This window comes from Monopterus albus, unplaced genomic scaffold, assembly GCF_001952655.1.
Source record: "Monopterus albus unplaced genomic scaffold, M_albus_1.0 scaffold132.1, whole genome shotgun sequence".
Lineage (NCBI taxonomy): Eukaryota > Metazoa > Chordata > Actinopteri > Synbranchiformes > Synbranchidae > Monopterus > Monopterus albus.
The window spans coordinates 1,363,609-1,377,239 of record NW_018128012.1 but is presented as its reverse complement, the minus strand read 5'-3'; the positions used below and the strand labels follow the sequence as shown (position 1 = coordinate 1,377,239).

Sequence of the window (13,631 nt, the reverse complement as noted above, 5' to 3'; positions counted from 1 at the left end):
CTGGAGAGAGGGAAGTCTGGGCATCTTTGCTTAGACTGCTGCCCCCACGACCCGGTTCCGGATAAGTGGAGGAAAATGGATGGATGGATGGACCTTGTGGTCCAGCAGAGGGCGCTCTTAAAATGAACAACTTGACCTGTTTGTCCTCATCTGCTGCTTGTCATCATCTACACTTTAAAAATATTGGACCAGTTTCATAATATAATGTACAGTGTGAAGGACAGAGTGTTTGCTGTTTACTCAGTTGGATGTGTTGATGCCTGCTCACCTGTTTGTGTCTCTCTGTAAGGAGGAGGCATGTGTGGATGTGCTGAAGGCATACATCTCCCTTTTGATTCAAGATCAGCAGACCAACCTTGTAGCGAGCTATGTTGGGCAGCTACCGGCTGAGCTTGCCACTGCTCAGTACGCAGCTTTTTTGGAGACCATCACCCAGCCGGAGCTCCGTCCCCGCTGCCTGCAGCTCGGCACTGATGCCGGTGAGACTGAAAATATTGAAACATACACACTGATGTCAGTGAGACAGTAAACAATATTACTGAGAGAATACTGATATTTTTTGTTTGTGTAGGTCTGGATGTCGCTGCAATAACCAAGCTGGTGGTGGAGACTGTGAGAGAGAGAGACGACGCTGAGTTTACACATCACAGCCAGACGCTGGAGACTGGAACTACCAAGGTACAGAGGAAAAATCAGTGCAGTTGATTTAGTCCACAAAATGATGTTTATTTACTTGCACATTCAAAATATAACTTTTTATGAAAAATGTATAATTGTCACTCACACAAATATTTAAGTTTAATTTACACAAAACATTAGCACCTCTAAATGAAAATATAACCACATCAGAGGAACGAGACGATGATGTGTATTAGGACATGAATGAATGAATGAACCACTGAAGTGTGTGGGGGGGGGGTGCTGTGCTTTGATAGGAGGACCAAAGAAAGATCAATGTGATCGATTGGCTGCTGTTTGACCCCGCCCATCGAGCTGAAGCCCTAAAGCAGTCCAACGCCATCATGAGGAAATTTTTAGGTACTTTTGCTTTTGGTGTGTTACGTATATATTCATTATCACTGTCTGAACCCTTTGTCTGCCTGTCATAGAGACTGGTCTAGGCTTCTGTCACTCACCATGAGAACTATGATGCATTTCTTCCATCTGCCTGTCTTTCAGCCCTGCAGAAACATGATGCAGCCAAGGCGGTGTTCTCTAAAGTCCCAGAGGATTCAGTGAAGGAGATCTGCTACCAGTGGACGGGGCCTGATCACACCACCTTACCTGCTGAGGACGAGAACGCCATCAGAGAGCACCTGTGTATTAGAGCCTACCTGGTCTGTTACTAGTCTCTGTTGTTTTCAATAATATCAACAAATTTAGCTGTCACAATAGTAGGTATGACTGTTATAGTTAAAATAATAACATCACTAGACTATTCCTTTAGCAGTACTCTTTTTAATATTGTACTCGAATTAAATAGTAAGCCTTTTTCCAGTGCAGAAATGTAATGACCCTTGACCTAAACTTTGAAGAACCCGTCATGCTTTAGTGCAATGTAACCTTAGGTTCATATAATTGTGAGCAGACAAGTGGAAAAGCCATTCACGTCAGCACCCAACATGTAAATGTGAATCATGAATTTCTGACATTACTTGATGACAAGAATTACAGACATGTTAAATTGTTGGCGCATTGCACCACAGTTGGCAGTTGCATCAAAATAAAACCCAGTGTTAACATTAATACCATTGATTAATCTAACTATTGTGGTTTCACAAGCTGCTACAAGTAAGTAATACAAGAAAAGAAGCTATTTTGTTTTATATGGATTGACCACACCGTGAGCAGTGCTGCCTTGTCAGTGACATATAACCAAAATTCTCTGGGTTATAAACAGTGGAGACACGGGGCACGATCTCAAACCATATACTGACAGGTTGACAGGTTCTGAAGTCATGGTAAAGCAGAAATAAATGTCCTGAGGTTTTCACACCACAGGAAAATGTGTTATTAACCACCCAGCTGAATATCAATGATTAAAAAGATCGCCGGGTAAATAAAGTTAGCTTTCAGAATCTTGAAAAACATAAGTAGTATTCAGGTGAAGACAGTTAAACCACATACAGTGGTGGAAACGTGCCATATGTTCTCATCATGGATGTATTAAGGGAGAATATGTAGTAAAGATGCATTTGCGGGGCAAAGGCTAGCTAGCTGGCAAACTGTAGGCTGTTGTAGGCGTAGTAACTCATGATCAAACAGGAGAACTGGTGCTAATGCGCTAGGGCTCTACAGGAGAACTTTATCAGAGACCACTGAGTCAGATTAGAAATATGGTTTTGGTGTTTATGGAGCTGCTTCTCCTTTGTGTTGGTTTGTCAACAAGCGCTCCCAACACACACACAGGGAGCAGACTGCTGCTGTCCAGCAGTGGAGACAGGGAGCCCAGAAGAAGTGAAACTAAAGTTTATAATACCTATGATTGTTAATGTTCAAAATGTGCAATAAAACTTTCAAGTAAACAGAATCTCCTGCTAAACAAGCATAAACCTGCAGAGAAGTGAAAATTTAAGCTTTGCCCAAGGTCTGTGAACTTGTTAGGCTAACTGCTAACTGTGGTGACCTGTCCAGTGCAGCAGCAGCAGCAGCTCCACAATGTGCTGTGCAGCATCTCTGCTTCCGCCAGCCATGTTTGGTTCAGACCTGCTCCAATGCATTCACCGTTCACATGTTCCTACTTCTGTCATTGTTTAATACTGAGGCAGCAGCATTAATGTTAGTTCTTTTAATAAACATAGCTGTGGCTGTAAGGTTTACATCGTTGGGGAGGTGTTATGTTAAGGATCCAGCATGTCACTGAGCCACACTTTCTGCCCTGTCCAAAAAATCCTGAACTCAAAAATGATGAAACGGTCTAACTCCACTGTTCAGCACTACATCATTCTGCCTTTTCATGTTTTCACCAACTATTTTCTGTCATGTATGTGTTTAGAAACTAATCAGTTTTTGCTGTACCCCGACTTTGTAAGTTTCAGGCTACAGGACGCTGCGGGTTAGAGCTAACAGAGTACTACAGGCACTGTGCCATAGCTGCAGCATCACTTTGCTGTTCTGCATCGATCAGTAAGGTTTATTAATCTGAATGTGTCTTGCAGGAAGCTCATGAGGCCTTCACTGACTGGTTCAGCCACAGTAGTTCTGCCCCCCCGAAGCCTGCACCTGCCCCTGAGGCTAAATTCACAGAGAGAGTAGCCAATGAGATGAGAGAAAAGGAGTACCAGGTATACACACACGGGGTTCCTGCTTTTTCTTATTTATAGAGAGTTTTACAATGCATTTTCATGAAAGGCGGGGTAAAAAGACTGCTGCCTAGTTACCATGGCTGCAAACAATGCAAGCTTTAAAGTACTTAGACACAGTGTGCTTTAGTGAGTAACACTGAATGTTTTGTTTATATAACAATGATTTAAAAATATCTGTTCATGTAAATGTATTCTCACTTGATTTGATCGGTTCATTTGAACGTCTCATCCCATCCATGTGTCAGGCTGACCTGTCTGCCTGGTCGTGCTGTCTGGACGTTCTGACTAAAGATGTAAAGGAAAGAATCTACAATGTGCTGCTGTTCGTAGACGGAGGCTGGATGGTCGACAACAGACAGGTTACTATTTATGGCTCGACACATGAACCACACATCTGGGGCATTTTCACTGCATCACACCACAAATCAGAGGAAACGGGGAACTAATCCTGTGTTTTAACTGAAAGAATCAGCGACTAAATGGTCACTACTGCGTGACTGATGACAACTCTGCAGCTTTCTGAAAGAATTTGGCAGCTGACATGAAGTCTGAATCCCTGTGAATGTTTGTGCATGGCACCTCAGGCCAAACTTTTTCTGTGATCCATGTTAACGTACCATCCCTGTCCTGGGAGTACTTTTCTCTTCACCAACATGATAATTAAAACTCATTGTTTCTAAATTGAATTGGATTTCTTGTTCAACTGACTTCTATAAGTGGTTTATTTCTAGTTTGGTCTTTTGATTGGCGCATAAATGGGCTTGTTTGGTTGTTTGCAGGATTCAGAGCAGGATTCAGAGCGCAGCCACCAGATGGCAGCGTTGCGCTCTCTGTGTCTGCCTCGCCTCAGCTTCTTACTGCTCAGCGTGCTGCAGAACTCCTCCAGGCACCAGGAGGCGCTGCGACTCGCTGACATCATCTCATCTGACCAGCACCGTCTCTACCGGGTGAGTAAAGCAACATTACATTTAAGAGACTTTCTTTGGGGTTTTTGGGGCATTTTGTCTCTTACATTTAAGAAACTTTCTTTGGGGTTTTTGGGGCATTTTTCACAGTTTTTACACTGACACACTCAGTAAATACATAAAAAAGAGTCCGATTATTTTGCACATGTGGCTGTGCTATTAACCAGCTTCAGAGATGTCTGGAGGGCTCTTGCATATTTTTTTAAATGAATAGGTGTAAAAGTAAATGATTCTTACTTTTGAAGTCCAAACTTTCACTTTAAGCAGTTATAAAGATGGGCCCTGTTCTCTGAGTTTTATGGTCAGTTTGACTGTCTCTGCCTTTCTCTCTCCACAAACTCAGGTCTTCTCCAAAGAAGAGCTGAGAAGGTTTCTTCAGAAGCTGAGGGAGTCATCACTCGCTTTGTTGGACCGAGGACTTGACCCACTGGGCTATGAATTACAGCCATGAACACACAAAGAAAATACACACAGCACCTTCTGAATTAGTGTGTTTTTTTTTTTTTGGATTGTGTTAATCTTTTTGTAAAATAAAAGCCTGTGTTTTCTGCAGCAGCTTACTGTAGGCTTTATTTCATCCTAATAAAACTGTAAAGCTTTTACTATGTCTTGAAATATTAACTGCAAGCAGATAAATCTTAGCATTTTGTGCTCCGATCTAATTAAAATGTAAAGACTATACAAATGGTTAGGGATATTGGTAAAACTCTCATAATATACTATTAAAGCTACCAGAGAAAATGTTAATATTTGATATGACAAATTATTAGGGCTAGTGAAATGAGATAAGAATAAGGTCATAAAGGTTCTGAATACTTCCTCCACCAGTGACGCACACATTGTAATTTATTTCCTAATAAATGTTGCATATTAACGTAAATTGCACGTTTTGCCGATTAAAGATACTAAAACGAGGTAGTTAAAAGAACATGTTCATTATGTTGAAGTAATAGCCGGATCTGTGGCTGCAGTGTCAATATTCGGCCAGCAGGAGCGCCACTCAACTCCAAAACAAGAAAAGGATAACTGACTACTGCTTACTGCTAGCATGGTTATCTGGCGGTAATGCACCTAAAGCCATAAAAAAAAGACAGAAGAAGACAACGCATGGTTAACTTTAGTTAGTATAGTGTTTCGGCAAATTGGTCGGATAGGCGCTACAGTGGGATATTATTTATTCAACAGCAACTGAGAAGGTACGTATAATAGTTAAATTTACTGAAGCCAGGGTTTATTGCTGTAACCCCAGAAGTAGCACAAGTTAGCAGGTAGTTAGCCTCATTGTAGCAGGCCGCGGAGCCTCGGGTTTTCCTGGCTGAGCAGACGTGGACCGATGAGTGGCGGTCCCTGTTCGTCTGCACGCCAGTTTGTGAGGTTCTGATAGAAAAAAATGGTCCGACCTGTTAGTTGATACTTAACGTGAACACAAGCTAGGTTTGCTTTTTCATAAGTGTAAAGTTACAGTAAGTTAGCTAAATTAGCTAAACTAACGACTAGCCAGGCTGAGCGCTGACGGTTGTGTCAGCGCTGTTTTTGCATTTGATTTATGTTAATGGTTGAAATTATTGGTTTGCTTGTGGACACATTCATTTATGCATCATAACTCATGGTTGATAATATAACAATATTGTCACCATTCGCTTTAACTTGGTATACTCGTGCATTAGCATTCACAGGCTGTGCGCTCTGCAAACTAGCTAAATGTTTATAAGTTTCACTGCTTTTGAAGTCTGTCATGTGCTTGAACTGGACTCTATGCACATTTATCAAACATTGATGTATGTTGATGTGTAGTTAAATATATCCTGATGATGAAATAGTTCCGCCTGTCTTTTTTTTTTTAATCAGATCGTGTTTCGGATGTTAACGTTAGACAGTGAGAGTAGAGCGGGACAAGCCTGGGCATAGTTTCACTGCCTGAGTGTGAGTGTTGTGATAGTAACTATCCAACAGCTGACTCACGCAGTGTATCAGCTGTTTGTGAACAAGTTGTTCTTTCTGCACAGTCGCACAGACCAATGTCCAGACATGCAGTCGGGGGGTGGGGGGGCAGACAAACAGTGACAGTATGGGTTGAGCCTGGGCAAAAATAAAGGCTTTCACAGTAGATGGAAAGATGAGTATGTCTGGCTATATATTATTATTCTTCTGATTATTCTGCCAGTTATTTTCCAGATTAATTATTTGGCATAGCAAACATCAGAAAACTTAAAAATCCCCACAACTATAGCCTATATCCCAAAGTGAAGCTATGAAAGGTCCAAAACAACTTTAATGTTCAGATACAGAAACATCAAATTTACACATAAACAAGAGACAATTTGAATTTATTTTTAAAAAATCAAGGAGAAGAGGGCACTGCATGTAATTTGGATTACACAAAACATCAAAGCAAATTGTAAATAATGTAATTAATCTCTCTTGATTAATCTGTTGTAATCTTGTCTTATTCATGATTTTGTCAGTTTTTCTGAAGATGGATCTCTCCAGTGACCCCTGTGTTGAGATCAGGATGTTCTCTGTCACTGAGCTCAGTCTCAGTCCATCCTCTGAGGCATCTTGCTGCCTCCCAAACCCATAGAAGGAAAACAATATATTACAATAGGCAGCAGTAGAACACAAACTTTAAAGCATTTTTTCTGGTTACACATTTGATGAGATGCCCTCATGATATTTTTTATCTGTCTCCTTTAAAATATTTGTTTCCTTGGTTCTGAATATCTTTAATTATTTCTCTATATTACATTAAACATTTTTATACTTAAGGTCTTAAATATTCCCGTCTCTAATATATTACATCATAAAAATAAATTGCCCAATATTTCTGAGTGCAGGTGACTCTACTACTCTTGGAGTCTCTCCTGTCTGTCAGTCTGCAGTTTGAAATCTATTGTTAGGCAGGCTTAAAAAAGACTTTCATTTAAAAAATATATTTAAAAAAAAATCTAATTTAAGGGGCTGCCCAAAATGTTATGTGGGAAATTTAGCCAATTTTTATCTGCTGCCACATTCCCCTCAAAGTCTGAAGACAGTTCTGCTGTGGACGGACGCTCAGGCCCATGTCACATTCATGATTTACTGCTGGTTAGTGTGGGTGTTATCTGGTCAGCTGGTTATCTTAGTGTGACATGGACGAGTCATATTGAACTAGTCCTGGCATGTCTACTCAGAGCTGTATGATTAAATCAGCTGGTATGCTCAGTTGAAAGTGAACATACAGCCTGTTGCTGCTGACTCAGCCCTGAGCTCTAAGGCCCTGATAGGCTCCAGTCAGTCCAGGCCAGGACGTTGTTAGGCTGGTCTAGTCCTGACATGTCTGAACAGGCCTATAAAAGGCTGCAGCTCTGCTCTGCTCTGCTCCGCTCCACTAACTGCACTTTATCTGCTTTTACTTGCACAGGATGCACTGCTGCTAATATTTTTTTCCTCAGGGATTACTGGTAAGAATTTCATTTTATTAATGACTTATAGTACTGTGCACTTTAAATAACTATATACTTGTAAGACTGATTCACAACTGAATATTCAGTTTACTAAAAATCTTCAAACTGTCAAGTTTGAAAAGCTGGAATCTGAAAGTGTTGCCAGAAACTATTTGATTGTAGTGTAATTTAAGTAATGGGCCTATAAATTTGTGTAAACAAAGTGTAAATCGGTGTAATATGTTGTTTTACAAAATACATGTAACTAAAAGATTTCGACTGATGCTGATCTGATGTTAGTGTTGATGTGTGTAATCAGAAGTTTCATATCAGGCCCAGTTGTCAGTGTAGAGTCAACAGGTACAAGAGAACAAACTGACAGCGAATGTTCTTGTACTGGGTGGAACTGGTTTGGACCCTAGGTGGAGTGTTTTAGGATTTCCTGTCCTGTCTCTTCACATCATGTTTCCTAAAGCTAGGGTGTTGTGTCAAACGTCATTTAACTATCTGTACATTTCCTCTCACCTAAACATAGAACCAGCCTTGTCTCCACCCCCACCTATCCCTAAGCTAGCAGGTGATCACAGATGTAAACCAAATCTGAAATTCACTTGGAAATTATGCTAGCTAAAGTAATGAGATTTGATAAGAGGTTCATAAGGATTCCGATGTCATGAAATGCTACTGTTGGAGTATTTCATCCTGTATTGATCTAATCCATATAGTATGTAATAACCTGTTTGTGCGCAGACATCAGCTTCACAATGTCAGCTGACAGGCAGCTCAGCGTTGACACTGCTGATGACAACAAACTGGTGAGAACTGACTCTTTCACCGGCTGCAGACTGATCCCTGACTGTTTACTGTGTAAACTCATGTTTTCCTGTTTGTGTGTTTAGGTCAGACCGAAGGTAGAGTTCCGTTCTTTGCTGCAACATGCAGGAGCTACTAAAGATGTCTTCACCATGAAGGAGGTAAAGCCTGTGTGTGTGTGTGTGTGTGTGTGTGTGTGTGTGTGTGTCGGTGGCTTAACCACATACTTTTATACTTCTTCTGACCCATTTCAGATTCTGTGAGGTACTTTTTAAAACATATCTAAATACATATATAATGTGCTTGACAGTTGGATGCTTTAAAAACAAATTGAGCTTGTTTCTAAGTGCGTTTATTTTTGGGGAAAATCTATAATCATGTATTGGTCCCACCTAGAAAACATGGGAAATTATTATTATTATTGCATTCGCTTGTTCCTCTGGGCACTAATAGTTAAATAATAAACAGACGTGAGAATAGTTAAACATACTAGAATGAATAGTAATAGAACACATGAGGCCATGAAACAAAGGAAGGAAACTAGTATCAGTACCTACAGCAATATTTCCCAGTGAATTTGATTCACATTCTGCTTTGTTCATTTCTTCCCATGATGCATCCGTGATGGTCTTCCTGCAGGTGATGTTCTATCTGGGTCAGTACATCATCCAGAAGCAGCTGTATGACCAGAAGCAGCAGCATATCGTCCACTGTGCCCAGGATGCACTGGGGCGGGTGCTGGGAATCGACAGCTTCTCTGTTAAAGAGCCACGGTGAGAAAGAGATGATTGATGATTGGTTGTTCAGGTTTGCTCTCACAGGGAAGGTTAAACTAATGTAAAGCATCAGATTTTGGAGGTAAAGATTTAAACACGAAAAGCAATGCTGTGGTGTAGGCTTTGCCACTGAGGTAACTGAAACATGCTTCTGTTTCAGGCTTCTGTTTGCAATGATCACCAAGAACCTGGTGGCTGTGAAGAGCCAAGGTAGGACTGCTCCTCTCATTCTCCTCCTCACCTTCTTCAGGCTGTTCAAGGTCACATTTATGTCTGGAACAATAACTGAAAAGATATCAAATACACTTGTGCCTGAGTCCCTTACCGCCTCAGGGCTCATTTGTAGCTAAATTCAGGGTTTACCCCCGTCACAGTACTCAACTGCTGGTAACAAAGTGTGGGATCTATGTCACTTAACTGCCCAGCCTCATAGCCTTAGACCTCTCTTTCCTCTTCCTTCTCTTGCCAGCTGGCCAGATAAATCCGACTTCCTTTCTCTGTCTTTCTTAGAGTTGCCGCCAAGCTCGGTTGAACCCCACAGCAACAGTGAGACAGACAGAGGGACAGAGGTAAGACAGCCTTATAATACAACTGGAAAAGTTAGATCTTTCAGTGCTCTGATCACAGGACAGTTCAGGAGCTTTTCTGTTCATATGTGATCTGTAATATGCTGCTGCACAAATCTTAGTGCAAAGATCATTTTTTTAAATAACCGAAGCATCAGATAAGGAAAATGCTGAATTTAGTGAAAGACAATAACACTTAAGACAAAGAGCACAGGTGTCTTACATGGCTTTTAATGGTAGACAAAAAGCAGGGCAAACGATAAATCCCAGATTTTTAAAGGAAGTTTGGTCTTTTTTTGTGCAACGAAGACATCACGGTCTGTTCACTAATCATTTACCTGTTTATTGGGTTATAAACAACTTTACACCACAAAACTGGGGAGTGAATTTGAATTGCTCCTAATCTAAATGTGTTTGTGTTTTTAGGAGGCAGGTTCAGAAAGTCGCTCTTCATCACCGAAGAGGAGGAGACGGAGGAGCAGCAGGAGCAATGAACCAGGTGACTTTCTCCTTTGAGGCACCACCACCTCCTTGCAGCTCATAAATAAACCAGTGATAATAAACTCCACCCACCTGGTCTCCTCAGGGTCCTCACATAGCGTAGAGGATGAGGAAGATGAGGAAGAGTCAGAGGAGGAAGAGGAAGAAGGAAGGAAGAGGAGGAGGTCTGACAGCTACTCCCTGACCTTTGATGGCAGCTTGTCCTGGTGTGTGATTGGTGGTCTGGGGAGTGGGCAGGACAGACGTAGCAGCCAATCATCTGAGTCACGCAGCACGGTGAATTTTAGATGTGTACACATACTGGCTTTGTTATGTCAATGTCGAGTTGTTGCATCTGTTTATAACTTGGACTGTGTGTGTGTGCTCAGTCTGAGAGGTCAGAGGTCACAGTCGCAGCCTCAGACTCAGACAGTGACAACTTCAGTGTTGAATTTGAGGTCGAGTCTATCGACTCTGACGACTACAATGAAGATGATGCCTCTCTGTCTGCAGATGACCAGGTAAACAGCCCAACCATGTCACCAGAGTAACACCAGCTGTGTCAGATTAGGTTAATATTCAAATTCTTAGTTATTCTAAATGATTAATTTAGAGCTGAGAATTTCACTCACACCTCAGATGACAGTGTTAGAATTAGCAGCCGCAGTTAGAAGTGTTAGAGCAGACATGTATACATCACAGCCTGGTCCTGGTATAGTAGGCTACAGCAGTGTCTTCCTGTTCTGTCATGGAAATCTGTTGGCCAGAATGTCTATGAACCTTGTGTATCTGCACCAAAACCCCTCTTCTTATTCGTCGACCTGTCTGTGTCCAGGTTTACGAGGTCACCATTTGTGAGGCTGATGATGACGACTCCTTTGATGAAGACACAGAGATCAGTGAAGCTGTAAGTCTACATACAAACACTCATTTCAGACACACACACCTGTTTTCTGGGTTTAACTCTGTGTTTTTGTCTCAGGACTACTGGCGGTGTGCAAAGTGCGAGGAGCTGAACCCCCCTCTCCCAAGACATTGCCTCTGCTGCTGGACTTTGCGCCAGGATTGGCTGCCTGAGGCATCCGTCAACACAAGTAACTCCCCCTCCTCCAGTCCTAAAGCCTTCCCCACTAAACCATCGAACCAATCAGCAGCCAAAGAAAGTCCAGGTAGGTTTTTGTTACAGCCTGTGTTTGAGTCAGGACTGTCTGGTGTTGGGACACTGTTCTATTCATCATATGCATCTACCGAGTGCTTTGTTCTGTTTTTGATCACACTAAACAAAGGAGAAATATATTACAATTTATTAAATATTAAATGATTACTTTTATTAAAAAGTGGAATTAAAGTTGAATGGTGATGAACGCCATGCAAGATGTTTTGACATCACAGGGACATTGTCGCACTGTCATGCTGTGGCTCAAATTGTGAGGTTGGTTTTGTGTCACGGTCTTTAACCACGAGCTACTAACAGCTGCTTGATGGCTCCTGAAGGTACGGATGTCGAGGAGAATGAAGGAGTCGATGTTCCAGATGGGAAAAGAGCAAAAACTCCTCCTCTAACGAAGCAGGGTCTGTCTGACTCCACCTCCTCTGCTCCCAACTCTGAGGATCTCCACTCATGCTCCTCCTCCCAGGAGAAGCTCTGTACTTTTGACTCCCAGCCCTCCTCTTCCATCGACTCTCAGGAGCTTCTCCCATCTTCCCCCATTGCCAGTCCTTCATCTCCTCTCCCTGCAGTCCCAGAGCTGGAACGCAGCGTGTCGGCAGAGTGGCGGCTGCCGGAATCGTGCCTGGAACCGTGCGTCATCTGTCAGTCCCGGCCGAAGAATGGCTGCATTGTCCATGGACGAACCGGACACCTCATGTCCTGCTACGTGTGCGCTAGGAAGCTGAAGAAGAGAAATAAGCTGTGTCCAGTGTGCAGGCTGCCCATCCAGTCTGTCATCCTCACCTACCTCAGCTGAGACGCCCACTCTGTCCTCACTGGTCTGTTTTCACATTTAGTTAAGTGGAAAAACACCAAAATAAAGATCAGTTTAACTTCTCAGCTTTTGTCCATAGGCACATTTTATTTTCCTGTTTTCATGAAGTAGGTTAAAGGGTAGGTCTGGTGTTCTGTATTTTTCTTATGCTCAACAAACCCCATGAAAAGACCAACGTATTAGTGCATCTCTGTCCTGTTGGTGACACTCGGCCCAGAGCCCCCTGTTCCTACTGAAGTCTTTAATGTTTCAAATGGACGCCAAACAGTAGGGGAAGTAAAACACCCTTCACTATTTTCAATCAAAAAATAATTGGCAGAATAATCGATAAATTATTTTCAGACTTAATTTGAAAAGTATGGCTTTATTGAAACAGATTTGAGAATAGTTCCTGATTAATTTTCTGTGGGCCGACTAATTAATTGCTGCAGCTCTTTAAATGTTATTCAAACAGGAGTGAACAGTACATTAGCTGGACTATTTTCAGAGGCGGATTAATTTGGTGCTCTGATTTGCGGTATTAGGATCAACTTGTTGGTTTCGCTCTTTGTCATGGGGTTTAGTTACTATAAGAAAACATTCTCACCTTCTCTCGGGTCTGCTTCTGCCTTCAGCTGAACCCACTCGCACCCCAGTCATCCTGTTTCCATCTTACCCAGAGTCAGATGAGACGACCGGCATCAGTTTCACCTCATTTAGCACAGAGACTGGAACTGGGAGAAACTGCACCCAGCCCCATTTAAAATCCATAAAAATTGATTTATGTCACCTTATCTGAATTTGGGTAAAAAGCTGAATCAGGACTCCTGAAAATGTTGGACTGTTCCTTTAAGTTTTGCTTGAACATTTAATAAGACCTTTTATTTTATGGGTAATATTTCCTGGAGGGAATTCTGACATTTGATGCCACATAAATGGAATTTTCTTGATAGTTTTATTTAAACTAGAGCAAATCATGTATTCACTTATCAAACAGAGCTCTGCTGACCTAAAAGACTAATTCACAGTAGCATTTGTTTTTATTTATTTCCCTATAATGACTACCAAATTACACAGTTCTTTCCAGCAGACCTTTTGTAAATTATCAGCAAATTATTCAAAATGATGGACCCATGAAGTTGTCTGGTTGTAATTATAGTACAAATTTAAATTTCCTTTATTTAAATCTTCACTGAATAGTTATTGGAAACTTAAATGATCATAACCTTTATTTGCTTTAATAGTCTTGCTGTGTACTGACAAGCTAGCAGTCATTTGAAGACATAATTATTAATTTCGTTTTACATAATTATTTTCATCGAATTAGTTCCAAATTACAT

At 41.5% G+C, this 13,631-nt stretch overlaps 2 protein-coding genes across 2 annotated transcripts in view; both read left to right on the top strand.

The window, feature by feature from the left end:
- The window catches only part of nup107 (nucleoporin 107), a 14,334-nt gene extending 9,464 nt beyond the window's left edge, over window positions 1-4,870 (top strand). Inside the window, exons 21-28 of the mRNA XM_020613326.1 lie at window positions 290-479; window positions 572-678; window positions 936-1,038; window positions 1,180-1,337; window positions 3,159-3,284; window positions 3,551-3,664; window positions 4,085-4,252; window positions 4,614-4,870. Coding sequence (XP_020468982.1) covers window positions 290-479; window positions 572-678; window positions 936-1,038; window positions 1,180-1,337; window positions 3,159-3,284; window positions 3,551-3,664; window positions 4,085-4,252; window positions 4,614-4,721 — 1,074 coding nt within the window. The 3' untranslated portion in view covers window positions 4,722-4,870. The remainder of the gene's footprint in view (window positions 1-289; window positions 480-571; window positions 679-935; window positions 1,039-1,179; window positions 1,338-3,158; window positions 3,285-3,550; window positions 3,665-4,084; window positions 4,253-4,613) is intronic.
- Window positions 4,871-5,247: 377 nt separating this feature from the next.
- mdm2 (MDM2 proto-oncogene) lies at window positions 5,248-12,377 on the top strand. Its single transcript, XM_020613304.1, has 13 exons — window positions 5,248-5,466; window positions 7,671-7,710; window positions 8,443-8,507; window positions 8,592-8,666; window positions 9,145-9,278; window positions 9,442-9,491; window positions 9,792-9,850; window positions 10,274-10,346; window positions 10,434-10,624; window positions 10,717-10,848; window positions 11,163-11,234; window positions 11,310-11,496; window positions 11,822-12,377. The coding sequence occupies exons 3-13, from the start codon at window positions 8,457-8,459 to the stop codon at window positions 12,292-12,294; spliced, it is 1,497 nt and encodes a 498-aa protein (XP_020468960.1). The 5' UTR covers window positions 5,248-5,466; window positions 7,671-7,710; window positions 8,443-8,456; the 3' UTR covers window positions 12,295-12,377.
- The last annotated feature ends 1,254 nt before the right edge of the window (window positions 12,378-13,631 follow it).

Bases quoted from the DNA above. Each gene is read 5' to 3' on its own strand.
- mdm2 (XM_020613304.1), top strand. From the start codon at position 8,457: ATGTCAGCTGACAGGCAGCTCAGCGTTGACACTGCTGATGACAACAAA. The intron at 8,667-9,144 runs GTAAAGCCTGTG...GTCTTCCTGCAG, and splicing joins ATGTCTTCACCATGAAGGAG to GTGATGTTCTATCTGGGTCA. The intron at 10,849-11,162 runs GTAAACAGCCCA...GTCTGTGTCCAG, and splicing joins CTCTGTCTGCAGATGACCAG to GTTTACGAGGTCACCATTTG.